The sequence below is a fragment of the Mustelus asterias genome, chromosome 5, assembly GCF_964213995.1.
Source record: "Mustelus asterias chromosome 5, sMusAst1.hap1.1, whole genome shotgun sequence".
Taxonomy (NCBI): domain Eukaryota; kingdom Metazoa; phylum Chordata; class Chondrichthyes; order Carcharhiniformes; family Triakidae; genus Mustelus; species Mustelus asterias.
The window spans coordinates 28,240,206-28,257,316 of record NC_135805.1 but is presented as its reverse complement, the minus strand read 5'-3'; the positions used below and the strand labels follow the sequence as shown (position 1 = coordinate 28,257,316).

At 41.1% G+C, this 17,111-nt stretch overlaps 1 protein-coding gene across 2 annotated transcripts in view; it reads right to left on the bottom strand.

The window, feature by feature from the left end:
• Positions 1–17,111, bottom strand: part of thumpd2 (THUMP domain containing 2) — a 45,387-nt gene that overhangs the window by 11,069 nt on the left and 17,207 nt on the right. The window contains exons 3-6 of one of the 2 annotated variants that reach the window (XM_078212330.1): positions 13,787–14,196; positions 8,353–8,430; positions 4,701–4,753; positions 4,398–4,485 (exon numbers count right to left, since the gene is read on the bottom strand). In XM_078212330.1, coding sequence (XP_078068456.1) covers positions 4,398–4,485; positions 4,701–4,753; positions 8,353–8,430; positions 13,787–14,196 — 629 coding nt within the window. The remainder of the gene's footprint in view (positions 1–4,397; positions 4,486–4,700; positions 4,754–8,352; positions 8,431–13,786; positions 14,197–17,111) is intronic. The other variant, XM_078212331.1, reaches the window with a different exon arrangement.

Sequence of the window (17,111 nt, the reverse complement as noted above, 5' to 3'; positions counted from 1 at the left end):
TCTTGTACTCATCAGGACAGAGTGCTAAATTTCAAAAAGGAGCAACAATTTGAAAAGCTTTGACAACATGTCTGTTTTCTCAGCAATTCTCAAGTTCTGTACTACCAAGTGACTGATTTATCAATTCTTAGTTTAGCTGAGATACATACGCTGGACCAGAACTGGCAGATCAGAGAGAAAGAAACTGACTATTACTTCCATTAATCAATTTGTCATTCAAACTTCCAACATAATTTGTCAAATTGTTAACGCTTCAGATTGGATGTCATAACATGAGAGCCTATACAGTCATATCCCTCACATTATCCACTAGCAGCTAGAAAGAAACGTGCCAAGGCTTGAGTTTAAAATCACCCTGTGTATTATGGAACATAATGGATATGTTGGCACAATAAAGAAAAAGGTAGCAGAATTAATTAGCTTCATTAGAGAAATTGAAGCCAAAGTAATTAGAGATGTTGCCAGCATGATATCAAAATTGTCGGAGAGATATAAAGTAATGGTGAACTGTTTTTTTTTCAGTAAATGTGCAATGGAATCCTTGAAGGTTTGGTATTAGAATTCTTTCTGATACAGCTGAATGATTTCAAGGGTGGCGGAAGCAATGCCAACACCTTCCCCCCCGCCACATACTATCAGAGAGTGTGGGGCATCACTGGCAAGGCCAACGTTTGTTGTTCATCCTAATTACGCTGAGGTGTTGGTGGGCTGCACACGAATTGCTACAGTCCTCCAGGTGCACGTACGCCTGCAGTGCTGTTAGAGAGTTCTCGGAGTTTGATCCAGTGACAACGAAGGAATGGTGGTTTGGTTTGAAGTCAGGATGTTGTGTAGCTTGGAGGAGAACTTGCAGATTGTGGTGTTCCCATGCATCTGCTACCCTTGCCCTTCAAGGCGGTAAGAGGTCGTGGTCATTTTGTAGATGGTACACATTGTTGCTGCTGTGTCAGCGGCAGAAGGTATAAATGTTTTAAAGGTAGTGGATGGTTTGCCAACAAAGCTATTTATTCTCCTGCTCCTGAATGGTGTCAAACTGCTTAGGTGTTGTTGGAGCTGCACTCAGTCAGAAAAGTGAAGAGTATTCTATCACACCCCAGACTTGTGCCTTGTAGAGGAGTTTCAGGCTTTGGGGAGTCAGGAGGAGAGTTACTCACCGCAGAATTTCCAGTCTCTGACCTGCCCTTGCAGCCGCAATATTTGTTCAATTTCTGGTCAATGGTAATCCCATGGATGTTGATAGCAGGGGCAATCCTTCGATTCAAGGGAGATGGTTAAATTTTCTCTTGTTGGTGGCTGTCATTGCTTGGCATGAATGTTACTTGCCACATACAAGCCCAAGCCTCAAATGTTGCCCAGGTCTTACTGGATACGGAGATGAACTGCTTCACTATCTGAAGAGGCATGAACAGTGGTGAACAATGGACGGAAGGACATTGAAGAAGCAGCTGAAGATGTTTGGGCCTAGGACACTATCTGGAGGAAATCCTGCAGTGACGTACCAGGACGGAGACGATTTTTAAAAAATAATTTACCGGATGTAGGCGTCACTGGCTAGGCTAGCATTTATTGCCCATCCGTAGTTGCTATTCAGAAGGTGGTGATGAGCTGCCTCCTTGAACCGCTTCAGTCCCTGAGGTGCAGGTACACCCAATGTGCTGTTAGGGAGGGAATTCCAGAATTCTGACCCAACAACATGAAGGAATCGTGATATATTTCAAAGTCAGGATGGGGAGTGACTTAGAAGGGAACCTCTAGGCAGTGGAGTTCCCAGATATCTACTGTTCTTGTCCTTCTTTGTGGAAGTGGTTGTGGGTTTGGAAGGTGCTGCCTAAGGAACTTTGGTGAGTTCCTATAATGCATCTTGTAGACGGTACACATGGCTACCAATGTTTGTTGGTGGTGGAGGGAATGAATGTTTGTGGATGGGGTAGCAATCAAGCAGGCTGCTTTGTCCTTGATGATGTCGAGCTTCATGAGAGTTGTTGGAGCTGCACTCATCCAGGCAAGTGGAGAGTATTCCATTACACTTCTGACTTGTGCCTTGTAGATGGCAGACAGGCTTTGGGGATGAGTTACTCACTGCAGGATTCCTAGTCTTTGACCAGCTCTGGTAATGACAGAATTTATATGACTAGTCCAGTTCAGTTTCTGGTCAATAGTAACCCCCAGGATGTTCATAGTGGGAGATGCAGCAATGGTAATGACATTGAACGTCAAGGGGCAATGGTTAGATCCTCTCTAGTTGGTAATGGTCATTGCCTGGCACTGGTGCAATGTGAATGTAACTTGCCACTTGTCAGCCAAAGCTTGGATATTGTCCAGGTCTTGCTGCATTCGGACATGGACTGCTTCAGTATCTGAGGAGTTGCAAATGGTGCTGAACATCTGCAAACATCCCTACTCTGACCTTATGATGGAAGGATGTTGAAGATGGTTGGGCCTAGGATGCTACCCTAGGAACGACTGCAGTGATGTCCTGGAACTAATGATCCATCTTTGGAGGCCAAGATGGATTATCCCCATGACACTTCTGGCTGAAGATTGTTGCAAGTGTTCAGCCTTTTCTTTTGTACTGATGTGTTCGGCTCCTCCATCTTTCGAGGATGAGAATATTTGTGGAGCCTCCTCATCCAATGAGTTGTCCACGACAATTTCCCGCTGGATATGACAGGACTGCAGAGCTTAGACCTGATCCGTTGGTTGTGGTATTGCTTAGTTCTGTCTATCACTTGCTGCTTGGCACATGAGTAGTCCTGTCTTGTGGCTTCACCGGGTTGACACCTCATTTTTACATATGCTTGATGTTGCTCCTGGCATGCCCTCCTACATTCTTCACTGAACCAGGGTTGATCCCCTGGCTTGGTTGTAACAGTAGAGTGGGCAATATGCCAGGCCATGAGGCGATTGTGGTTGACTACAATTCTGCTGCTGATGGCCCACATGGATGTCCAGTCTTCAATTGCTAGATTTGCTTGAAGATCATATCAAAGATATCCCATTTAGCACAGTGGTAGTGCCACACAACATGATGGAGGGTATCCTCCATGTGAAGATAGGACTTCATCTCCACAAGGACTGTGCGATGGTCACTTGTAATGATACGGTCATGGACAAATACATCTGTGGCAGCAGTTGGTGAAGATGAGGTCAAGTATGTATTTTCCTCTTGCTGGTTCCCTCACCATCTTCCACAGTCCCAGTCCAGCAGGTCTTGGCTAGCTTCATCTTTGGTGGTACTACCGAGCCACTCTTGTTGTTGGAAATTGAAGTCCCCCACCCAGAGTACATTCTGCTCCCTTGCCACCCTCGATGCTTTCTCTAAGTGGAGTACTTGACAGGGGACGTGGTGTGGTAATCAGTAGGTGATTTCATTGCCCTGTTTGACCTGGTGCCATGAGACTTTCATGGAGTCCAAAGTCAATGTCGAGGACTCCCTTCCGACTGTATACCACTGTGCCACCCACCACCTTACGTATTATTTTTTTTTATTAGTGTCACAAGTAGGCTTACATTAACACTAAGTTAATGAAATTACTGTCAAAATCCCCTAGACGCCACGCTCCGGTGCCTGTTCGGGTAGACTGAGGGAGAATTTAGCATGGCCAATGCATCCACCCGGAACACCTTTCGGACTGTGGGAGGAAACTCATGCAGACACGGGGAGAACGTGCAGACTCCACAGAGAGAGTGACCTAAACCGGAAATTGAACATGGGTCCCTGGCGCTGAGGTAGCAGAGCTAACCACTGTGCCCTCTGCTCGGTCTGTCCTGCAAATGGGACAGGACATACCCTGGGATGGTGATGGTGGTGTCTGGGACATTATCTGTAACGTATGATTCCATGAGCATGACTGCATCAGGCTGTTGGCTTGACTAGTCTGTGAGCCAGCTCTCCCAATTTTGGCATCAGCCCTGAGCTGTGTCATAATCATCATTAAACTTTTAATTCTGGATGTTCTGTTGAGTTTAAATTCCACCACCTGCCTTGGTGGAATCTGAACCACAGGATTACTTGTCTAGCTACAAAATCACTGCAATCTCTGATCTCCAATAACCACAAGCATCTTGCTTTGTGCTAGGCATGACTCCAACCAGTGGGGTTTTCCCTGAATCCCACGGACTTAAATATTGTCAGCGCTCCTTGATGCTGCAGCCGGTTAAATAAGAAAAACAATATTTTCTTTTCAGGAAGAAAGCAGGGGAGTGAGACTGATCGGAAGTTTTTTCCCCCCCAAGAATTGACAGGCACGATGGCCTCTTTGTTGTATGATTCTATAATCTAATTTCGGTATTCAAATAGATGTTTGTAATTTCACGGAGCCTATCTTGCTCTTCCTTCCATTCGCTTATTATCCACTCTATGAAGAGAAGTTCCAATTTTTATTTGCATTACCTACCTTGATGTCAGCAAGATATGCCATAGCCCAAGCCACTGTAGATCTCAGTCCAGCACTTTTAATATAATCCCTGCTGGCTAAAGGAAGTCTAGAAATGTACAAGATACTTTAGTTGGAACCTGTAATCAAACCCTAATGCCATCAGTCTGAAAAATGTATTTACAAAATATATACTATACTTTCGCAGCTTTCTTGATAAGAGAACTACAGATTTGCACCAGTAATAAATGGTAACCAAGACTATGTTAAATCTTGAAGAATTTAATAACATTAACCAAGTTTCCAGTACAAAAATAAAATTACCTTACAATAGGAATCCCAACCACGCAATGAATGTCACTTAAATGAACATAAACCTGCAAAGAAAATTTTATCAAATTAAACTGAGCCACCACAAAAACAAACATACTCAAGACTCATTTATCATTTTATGAGTCAAAGTTTCAACTATAAAACCATGTAGAACAAAAATGGATCCTGAATTGTTGATCGTAAAATTACATATCGAACACACCCATTTTTGATGCACATCAATGCCCGGTGTTGAGGTGAATGAAGCAGGGTTAGAGGGGTGGCACGATGGTCAGCACTGCTGCCTCACAGCACCGGGGACCTGGGTTCGATTCCCAGCTTGGATCAATGTCCGTGCGCAGTCTGCACGTTCTCCCTGTGTGCGCGTGGGTTTCCTCCCACAGTCTGAAAAGATGTGCTGGTTAGATGCATGGGTCATGTTAAAATTCTTACTCAGTGTACTCAAACAGGTGCCAGAGTGTGGCGACTAGGAGGATTTCCACAGTAACTTCATTGCAGTGTTAATGAAAGCCTACCTGAGACACTAAACTTAGCAACTGGCTCAGGAGAGTCCCATTTTGAAAAAATATATTGTCATTGTTTTGACATTTTTAGTTGGCCTCTTGTAGTGTGTCACAATATTTCTGCTTGACTAAGTGCAGTCTTCAGGTCAAACAGTGTTGCAGGATTAGAGAGGCAGAGGTTGGGGAGATCGAGGGGAGGATAGGATGTTAGGATCCTAAGGCAGAGAAACTCACTTAGCAGGAGGGGAGTTAGAAAATCTAGATAAAAATGAAAACAGTAAGCAACCCTTCTGAGATCACCCTGCACAGCCCTTCTCTCCTTCATTTTCCACTCTCCCCTCCCCCAGCCCATCTTTTAGATATTAGAACCGACAGCAACCAGCAACAAGCTGACCATTTGTAGACAGGTGACAGAAGGATTTGGAGAAATTATAGAGGGCAAATTAAATGTCTCTTTACCCAATTTAAGAACCTGCAACATTAGTTCTGCAAAAGGGGAAAAGCAAGTGGGTGAGGAACCAAAAAACATTTTGTTCAAAACATTCCTTCCAGAGCCCATTTGTATCTACTATTTTTGCTATATTTCAGTGACGCAGTGTTTACGTTACATGTTAATGTTAGTCAAAATTAAACCGATATTTCCTCCCAGCTAATCCAGTGAAGCAAGTCACAAGGACAACCTGACAGTCAGTGACTTCATTTAATTCCAAAAGGGCCAGCATTATAGACTACTCACGGGATCAATCACACAGCAAGCTGCGGAACATGCAAGCAAATATGTTGCCGGAGGACGTGGGAAAAAAAAAGTGTAGACTTTTTTCTTTACTGATACTGTACAGCATAACAATCAGAAGTACCGCATTACATTTTCTCTCACCAGTTACAAGCTTTGCAAAACATAAGCTGCTGACAGTGATACAGCCAAATCATTTATTTATAAAATTGGAAATATTTAAGAGAGGTCACTCGTCAAACATACGTAGGCCTGTGTATTTCCAGTATCGTGTGATTCCAGATTTCCAGCAAATTTCCAGTCAACTTAATCAGATTTGTTACTGAGCCAAGGAGCTGAATATTTGCTACTGAAGTGCTTTGCATCCTGACAAAGGAGTCCTTGATGATGGCACACAACGTTATGTTTTATTAAAGTACTGACATTCTGCAACTTGATATTATACAGGCATAAAATATCTTATTTAATATTTTTAGATTTATTCAACAGTTATAAAGATGTCAAAATCCTTCTGCTTTTCGAGGTGACCTTCACTTTGCATGGTGAATTCAAACACAGCTACATGGCCATTTGCAAATGAAAACGTAATTAAAGTAGAACCTTTCTTAAACCAAATCTATTTTGATAATACATAACTTGAATGTTGCTGAAAAGAGAGACATGTTGCTGAAGTTTTTTTAAAAATCTTGAACTCATCAGGACAAATGCAAGAATACCAAATTTTGAACAATCACAACAATTTATACTACAGGAGAAAAGTGTGCAAATTGCTGTGATGTAGCCATAAGTTCTAGTGATTGATCAAATTAAAAAGCACGTTCCTTCAGTTGTTCATAATGGGCAGAGCACAGGCCTTGCTCAGAGAGCCTACATTTGTTGTAAAACCCAAAACAAAATGTCGACTTGTTAGATGTGATCGGGCAGCACATACTGAACAATCTTGACTGTGCTAATAGCTACACTAACAACCAATTTATGATAATCAGTCAACTTTGTAATATGGCTCCTTAATGTTTACGAGAAACTACATACGTTGATACACAAAAACATGTTCTCTGCAAAGAAAATGAATAAGTTAAGCATTGTGTCTTATTTGAATTGCCCAGGATCTTGGGGAGCCTATTAGCTCCCCATTGTTTTCTCCATGGCAATGCCTTAGCCAATCAGTATCCCTTCTGTTGTGTAAATTGTGATATGAAATCTGGCGTTCTTGCATTTGTCCTGACTGCAAGGTGAAAAGCTTCAACATGTATCACTTTCAGCGGCAGATCTGTTTCAGGTGAAATTTTGACAGAAGCAAGGCCACTTCTTGAGTTAATAAATTTCCCTCGTAATTTGACAATCATTGTATTCTATCATATTCAGTATTGAAACAGAATTTTATCATCGATCATAATTCATTCTTTATCGTTATTTCATCATTCTATTTCATAGCATTAGTCAGTAATTTATATATAAACATCTAGTTTCTCTTTCTTTTTGGTACTCGAGTTTTCAGATTTTTTTAAAGAATGTTATTTTGGGAAACTTGTGTATTTTTCCATTAGGAGTCATGTCTTCAATTTTATTATTATATATTCATTTGATCTGGACTTGTAGAAATGTGGTCACCCTATTGGAAATATATGTTTGAATCTAAACCCAGAATAGATATACTGTCCAAATCTGAATTCCAGATGTTATATGTGGTACAAATTCAAACCCTGGATATATAGTGTAAGAATCTGAACACAGTGAATTTTCTAATCATTAGGCTGAACTCTAACTTTAAATAGACGGAGTTCTGATGAAAGATTGACAACTTGAAACATTAACTCCCCCTCCACAGATGCTGCAAGTTTACAGCATTTAGTTTTTATTTCAGATTAAAGCATTTTTGTTTTTGTCTAATTAGGAGGACATATTTGCCACAATGTGATTTCAAATCAGTATTGCTGAAAAGAAAGACATGTTGAAGCTTTTTGTCTTGCACTCATCAGGACACTTCACAAGGATACCAATACAAGGGGAAAACAACGATTTATACTATACAAGAAGTGCAGATTGGTTGGCAAGTAGACTCTGATTGGTAGAAGCACTGTCATGGAGAATGTACCAGCTGACTGATAGTTAACTGCCAAGCATTGTTTGAATCTAAACTACGCAGTGCACAATGAAAAGGTCCGACATGTCCTTTTTTCCTTATACTCAAGGTCTGTACTATCAAACAGCGATTTCAATTCAATTAAATGATTACATTGTTTAGTTGACAATATCAAGTACTCAATTAGTCAAAGACAGAGAAAATACAAAATTGGTTGTGCAATCAAGAAAAGTAAATAGTTTAATTAACTCTGCCTCAGAAAAAAGTCTGAATTTTTAAATGTTCCACTCATTACCGCAATCCTATTAAAACTGCAGATCTTACCTCCAGCATTGGGTTTCTCAATTCTGCTTTCCAGCCCATTTGCCTGCCGAGGGCAACCCCAATTGCTCTTCCTAGCTCCTGTGGAAAATTAATTACCCACAACAATTACTCCATTTCCTAGGATACATCCATTTATAATTGAGACACGTTGTCATGCAATGTAACAAACTTGCTAAATTCTTACCTTTACTAAGCGGCATTGTACACCACAATGAAAACCTACTGTCTGAACATAATAAAGTCTATTTATTAGGAACTTTCAAGTCAATTGGATGCAATCCACGTTGGGGCAAACTATTCATTTGTTCTGGAAGATGACAACTAAATAGCCTCTCATTTGACTCCTGAAGCTTTCTTGTTTAATATAATAATAATTTCCAAGAAATGTTTTTGGCATCTCAGACAGAATGTCGCAAATCACAGCAGATGAAACCAGTGGAATTATTACACATTCAATGAAAGGGTTTAGCTCCCATTTAAAATTATGTCTGACCTATTTTGGTTACTTATCTGAAATGTGATAAACTCAAATGCGGTGAAGCACACATCATACTGCCATCAACTGTGGGCATCACAGATCATGAATGATTTCAATAAAAATAAAACTTAATATAATGCCTCAAAGAACTTTACAGAGGAGAACGAGGAATGCAAGCACTAACAGAACAGTTGGGAAAGCTGACTAAATGCATAGTTAAAAAGATACCATAAGAAAATGTAAACACAATTTAAAATACAGACAATGGAATGTAGATGTTTATCAGGATTTACTTTTTGTCCAGAAAGGGGTTTGTCTCACTGTAAATTTGTTACATCAGATGCAAGCATTTATTTGTTGTGAATTAATTTCATGATTACCTTTGCCAAAATAAGCATTTTACCTATTAATTAAAATATAGGCTTAAAGCTTTCATTCAGATAGTGGCCCATTAGTTTAAACTTAGTGTCAAAGCACTTCTGACATATAGTTCTGAAGTGAAGTTCCTATTATAGTAAAATAATATTGCTATATTCTTCACGTAGATCTTTAACGTAGCAAAGAACAGATTAACTAGTTTATCTGTTTTCAGTTGAGGGAGTATTGTCGAAAACACTATAAAAACAATGGAAAAGGTGAAGTTTAGATTCACCAGGATGTTCATGTAAGTTGATGTTTGAAGTCTCAAAAAATCCTTCCAAAGAAAATGGGTATCAACTTATACATGGAATATAAAATGTATCCGCTGGTGTTGTAGACAGTCACCATTTTGACATGTGAACAAACACATTTGGGGGATAGCCGGGGGATGGGGGACAGGTGGCAACAAGAGTCCGGCAGGGAAGGACAGCGAGAGAGGCTCTCATCGTCACAAGGTTCTCCCATTTGGAGCCATTGGGTCCTCCACCTGCCTGGTCCCTTGGAGGTTCCTGCCTCCACCTGATGCGCATGTACGGCCATGTGGTGCACACCAGAAAATATCCCAGAAACCTCATCACAAATGTACACCAGTAATTCAAATTAAATCAACGTGACACCTATTGGATCAATTAATTCTACAAGGTAATATTTGAAAAGAAATGTCATATTCGTCATCCAACGCAGAGTTCACTGAATTCATTCAGTCACTTTGCCTATGCAATCATCTGGATGAACTTTGGTGCTGTCGGTTTCAGAATCACCCCACCACAACAAGTAATCTTCCTCACTATCCACCAAATTGGACATTCCACATGTTTGAATGTTCTGATGAGAGTTTGCCATTAATAGCATCCTATAATTTGACGACAGAAAATCAATAAGGGCAGCACACATATTTCCACTCTTTTAGAAGGAGTTTTTCTCCATCAACTCCCACCTATTCCACTCTCTGCAAACATGACCCTTGAAAGGCTTGCTGAGGCACACATCCAAAAAGACTGAACTACATACATTAGATCCCATGGCATAACTGCAACTTGGGTGTTATTTCTTTGCAGACACCTCTTGATCTCGCCAATTATATGGGATCTGAACATGCCCTCCATTAATATGCTGTTCTCTTTGCATAGTAAGAAGTTTAACAACACCAGGTTTGCATAGGCCACTGGGATGCCTATTCTATGTATTATAGATCAATACCTTCACTCCATCCTCATCCATCCAACTCTCGCCACAGACATGCACAAACTTGTTTTTCTGTATGGTTTTACATTTGAAAATTACCATAAACTTTATTCTGTTCCACCAGTCAAGCTGCCAGCACCGTCATGAATCGTGTCTTATGGCCTGTGGTTTTCACAGGAACTGAGTCCGAACCGTTCCACTTCACAGTTCAGTTGCTGGGCATATCATCCATGCTGCTGCGTGACATAATAGATACGTGTTTTGCCTCCGTCTGATGATGCTGTAAAGTGGTAATTTTGGCACAGAGGTCTTTTGGTAGTCTGAGCAATCTTGGTCTTCAATCGCAACACTCGACATTTTGGTCCAAGTGCAGGTCAGTGGGACTAGGCATAAAATGGTTCGGCACAGACAAGAAGGGCCAAAAGGCCTGTTTATGAGCTGTAATTTTCTATGGTTCTATGGTTCAATAAAGTGACCACTCCAACTAGCGGATGTTCGAATATCTTTGCCGGACTCGGTTTCATTTGGCCTATAAGTGCATACAGTATATTTGTATTGCATTTCTGGTGACAATGTAATCATTCTGCCGATTTCCGGATTCATTCTGATACATGCTTCTCAAGATCAAACCAGTGGCTGGTCCCTGTTCTCATGGAATATGCAATCTCACGCATTTTCTTCAGGGAAAATTTGTTCTTTTGCCATTCTTGCAGCAGTTTTTCACTAACGCCGAATTCTCTTGCCACAGCAGAAGTTACTTGACGAGTTAACTAATGTTACTCAACAAAGAGAAATGCTGTCAAAGCTTTGTCTTACGCTCTTCAGGGCAAGAATCACAGAAATATCAAAACGCTTGCTAAATAATTCCAATTGTGCTGAGAATTACACTAACATCAATTTAGGTTTATCAGTCAGAATTGCAGCGTGGCTCACTAATGCATGCTAGAAGTTACTTATATTCACAAACAGGGCCCTATTCTTTGCAAACAGAAAGAACATGTCCATGGATTGCAATTCTCTCAACCAAACAAAAGCTTGGGGACAGCCATTCCCTGGTTCATTTCCCTTTGCAAACGCTTAACCAGAATTGACTTGTATGGCTCGAGTATAAACAAAAGCTCGACAGTCAACCATTCCCTGGTGCATTTTCCATGGCAATTATTGAGCCAGAGTCCATTTGCAAACTAATCCACACCTTCCTCTCATGCTTTACAAACTGTTCCTTTGAGATTCTCATGATTCTATTCTGATAAGTGCAAGCCAAAAAACTTTGCAGCATGTCTTTTTTTTTCCAGCAGTACTCAAATTCTGTATTACCAAGCGACTATTAGTTAACCTTGTGACTTTTAGCTTGAAACTAGTTTCGTAATTCATTCTTTTGGTCAGAGGACCCATTTCAGTTTATCGATTGCCAAGTGTGGTCCAAATGTGGTGTCTTAAACTCAAGCACATCTCCTTCACATCATGTCGCGTGTTGCCTGCTTGATTCCAGGAACCACCTTATAAGGGGTGTAAAACAGGCATTTCTGAGGTGAGAACATAGAACAGTACAGCACAGAACAGGCCCTTCGGCCCACGATGTTGTGCCGAGCTTTGTCTGAAACCCAGATCAAGCTATTTCCTCCCTATCATCCCGAAGTACTCCATGTGCCTATCCAATAACCGCATAAATGTTCCTAAAGTTTCTGACTCCACTATCCCTGCAGGCAGTCCATTCCACACCCCAGAAATTGAGGCCTAATGCAAGAATAGCATTTCTTAGCAGAAATGGGTGGTCAGTTGACATGCTGATTATAGGCCTAAACATGGGTTTTGGTGCTGAAAAACTACAGCACAGGAACAGGCCCTTCGGCCCTCCAAGCCTGCACCGACCATGCTGCCCAACTGAACCAAAGTCCCCTACCCTTCCGGGGACCATATCCCTCTATTCCCATCCTGTTCATGTATTTGTCCAGACGCCCCTCAAAACTCACTATCGTATCTGCTTCCACTATCTCCCCCGGCAGCGAGTTCCAGGCACCCACCACCCTCTGTGTGAAAAACTTGCCTCGTACATCTCCTTTAAACCTTGCCCCTCGCACCTTAGACCTATGCCCCCTAGTAAATGACTCTTCCAGCCTGGGAAAAAGCTTCTGACTATCCACTCTGTCCATGCCCCTCATAATCTTGTGGACTTCTATCAGGTCACAGGGTCAACTTATACACCACATTCTCCATAGTTATAAAGTGAGACTTAAAATTTAGAGATTTTTGCACTACAGCTGTGAGCTTAATGGGTGACTTTGAAGATTATTCAGCATAACGAGGTAACCAATTTCAATTGTAACAAGAGAAAAGTCATAAAGCTTAAAGGGGAGGTTAGAAAAGAATTCCTACACACAAGGTGGCTGCAGTACACTTTTAAGTCCTCGGTTCAGTAACAGAGCTTGCAAATTTGTACACATCAGCAAATAATAGGCACAGTTCTCCTTTAGAAATTCATGGAACTACTTTGCAGGCACTCAGGCAGGATTGGATTAATACTCAAGTCAATAACCAATCCTGTTAGCTCAATTGACTTCCAGTGCATATGCAATAGCTATTCTTATACTGCAATGCAGCTGTGTGTGCACAGCACCATTAAAACCAAGGTCAAATGATATAATGGGGGAATTATGTATGAGGGAGTGTTAACTCTGATAACTGGTGATTTACAGCACCCAATCAAATTATTCATAAGAGAAATAGCACCTTAACACTAGCAAGCTAGCTGGAATGACAATCATTGAAAATTTTGCTGATCATCAAGTTGTATATCTGCTGGAATTATTTCACTGGGACTATCATTTCTTTTACTGCTTAATTATGCTCTCCAAAATCAGTTCTTCCAGCAATAGCTTTAGCTGTCTATTAATGATGCTGTGCTTTTGCTGACTGCATGGTGTGTGGACGGTGAATAAAGGCATCGCTCTTAGTAATCAACCAGCCTGCTGGCACTCACTACGTACAATTGGCACCTGTAAACCAGCAAAAAAAATTAACACCTTCTGGAAAGGAGGGAAGGAAAATTAGAAAGTATTTGCCTCTATTTAAATCAACCAATTCTCCAGTTATGAACTGTTATTTAGTAATAAACAGCAGTGCAAACATAAGTATCTTAAGGCCATCACAAAATGTGTGTTCAAATGCAAGTACACTTCTGTGCTAATACAGTGAAATACAAATAAACAGCAAAAATAAAACGGCAAAATATCAAGTTTTCCAGTCCTGCAAATGTTTGCTAGACTAGTAATTTCCCTTTGAAGTTTCGCTCAAACACATCTTAATTCCTCGAATCTTAACAACCGATTTCAAACAAACAATTACAATTACCTGTGAGGTAAACACTTTAGCAATTCTCCCACTGCAGCGGCAAGATACTCTGAAATCTATACAGGATGCAGCATCTTGACTCTTGGAATTAGGCAGCTCATCAGGTGAAGGTGGCGTCTGCATTGGTACCTTACTCTGGCAGCTTCCTTCGATCACTGCATGAAGATGATATTGCCCAGTTGGAATTTCATCGAGGGTGGTTGTTAGGGGTTCATCCAGCTCCAACTTTGGCCTTTTCCACGTTCCACTGTCCTCTTGTTGCAGTGGCCGTTTTATCCCAGTTCCAGTAATATCTGAAGTGCATCTTTGCCTTTTGCTAAACTCCTGAAGAGTCTGCCATTTGGCAACAACATCCAACCATTTACCAGATTCTCCAATCACACACTTCTGGAGTACGTGAACTGCTTTTCCTTGGAATTCAAAAGAAAGAAAAACATTGTTGTGGAATGTACAGTCAAGCCAAAATGCAGCACATTTCAAATCCAAAAAAAGCCACTAATCAGTATTGCATATCTAACAAATCTAAAATGATACTGCCAAAAATATTCCATTTCCAGTCAGCTTTAATCCCTTTAATTCTCTCAAATCCATTAAGTTTGTATAAATCAATAAAGATTTATACAAACCATTTCCAAACGCCTAATGCTACATGCCAATCAGCCAAAAACTTTGGAAAACACTTTCATTTTGCTAACTTATTGCAGCTCTGCATTTCCACAACCCAAGTCAAATTTCAATTCCCAGAGCTGCAATAAAATTCAAACATCTCAGATAATCATACCAAGGGATATTTTCTCTTGTTGATCTTATCCTGTCCTCTTCTAAGGTTCACACATATGGACTTCCACCAAAGATTGTTTGATAAAAATTAGGAAAAAGCGGTTCATTTATTTCACAGTATTGTTATGGTGCAGGAGGTCACCATTTGGCCCATTGTTTAAAAGTTTATTTATTAGTCACAAGTAAGGCTTACATTAACACAGCAATGAAGTTACTGTGAAATTCCCCTAGTGGCCACACTCAGACGCCTGTTCAGATCTATGCACTTAACCAGCAGATCTTTCAGATTGTGGGAGGAAACTGGAGCACCCGGAGGAAACCCATGCAGACACGGGGAGAATGTGCAAACTCCACACAGACAGTGATCCAAGCTGGGAATTGAACCCGGGTCCCTGGCGCTGTGAGGCAGCAGTGCTAACCACTGTGTTTGCAATGTCTCGATTGAACCTGCCTCCACCACACTTCCAGGCAGTGCATTCCAGACTCAAACCACTCGCTGTGCGAAAAAGTTTTTTCTCGCATCAATTTGCTTCTTTTGCAAATCACTTTAAATTTGTGCTCCCTCGTTTCTTGATCCTTTTACGAGGGGGAGCAGTTTCTCCCTACCTATTCTATCCAGCCCCTTCGTGAGTTTGAACATCTCTATCAAGTCTCCTCTTAGCCTTCTTCTCGCCAAGCAGGATAGTCGCAACCTCTCCAATCTATCCTCATAGCTGAAGTAAGTTTCATCTGTTAACATGCTGAAGGCAATTGTAGTACCAGGAGTATTCCGGTTGAAATCCGTTAACTCAGCACCTGTTAGGGACCAAATTTAGTACTGAGTCCAAATATTTCAGGCAGTTACTTTTTACGATCCACATGGGGGAAAACAGTTATAACACAACATTTAGTCAATAACCCCCTAGAGAAGAAACTAGCAACAAGAATCCACTTTCTGTAGCTTTTAACATAATCCGATCCAATGCAATTAAACATGAATTATCAGCAAATTATACTTTAAATAAAATGGTAAATGTCATTTTAAATAGTTAATACAATGTTATGTCTGATATAACCGTTCCCCTTCTGTTGTGTATTTGGAGATATGACACTTGGAAACAGTCTTTAATTGTGGTGTATGATCTCTTCCACGGCTGCTGTTTCTCTTTGTTTCCTGCTCTACATCTTATGACATAACTCCACTTACATACTTTATACTACAGCAGGGCTCCACAATGAGCCAATAGTAACGAATACACAGCAATTCCTTCTCGCTTAATTTAAGTGTCTCCAAAACAAGTTCAGTATGAACAATAATCAATGTGTCAATCACATTTTATTAATAAGTCAGACCGTCTGAAGGATGTTGCTCTCGGACTGCGAACCTTCGGTGTCGTCTTCTGCGTCCTCGCACTGACATGAACTAGTGTCATAGAGTCATAGAGGTTTACAGCATGGAAACAGGCCCTTCGGCCCAACTTGTCCATGCCGTCCTTTTTTGTTTAAAACCCCTAAGCTAATCCCAATTGCCCGCATTTGGCCCATATCCCTCTAAACCCATCGTACCCTGCTTTTTAAAAGATAAAATTGTACCTGCCTCTACTACTACCTCTGGCAGCTTGTTCCAGACACTCACCACCCTCTGTGAAAAAATTGCCCCTCTGGACACTTTTGTATCTCTCCCCTCTCACCTTAAACCTATGCCCTCTAGTTTTAGACTCCCCTACCTTTGGGAAAAGACATTGACTATCTACCTTGTCTATGCCCATCATTATTTTATAGACCTTTATAAGATCACCCCTCAGCCTCCTACGCTCCAGAGAAAAAAGTCCCAGTCTATCCAGCCTCTCCTTATAACTCAATCCATCAAGTCCCGGTAGCATCCGAGTAAATCTTTTCTGCACTCTTTCTAGTTTAATAATATCCTTTCTATAATAGGGTGACCAGAATTGCACACAGTACTCCAAGTGTGGCCTTACCAATGTCTTATACAACTTCAACAAGACATCCCTACTCCTGTATTCAATGTTCTGACCGATGAAACCAAGCATGCCGAATGCCTTCTTCACCACTCTGTCCACCTGTGACTCCACTTTCAAGGAGTTATGAACATGTACCCCTAGATCTCTTTGTTTTGTAACTCTCCCCAACACCCTACCATTAACTGAGTAAGTCCTGCCCTGGTTCAATCTACCAAAATGCATCACCGCGCATTTGTCTAAATGAATCTCCATCTGCCATTCGTCAGCCCACTGGTCCAATTGATCAAGATCCCGTTGCAATTGGAGATGACTTTCTTCACTGTCCACTATGCCACCAATCTTGGTGTCATCTGCAAACTTACTAACCATGCCCCCTATATTCTCATCCAAATCATTAATATAAATGACAAATAACAGTGGGCCCAGCACTGATCCATGAGGCACACCGCTGGTCACAGGCCTCCAATTTGAAAAACAACTCTCTACAACCACCCTCTGGCTTTTGTCAAGAAGTCAATTTTGCATCCATTTAGATACCTCACCCTGGATCCCGTGAGATTTAACTTTATGCAACAACCTACCAT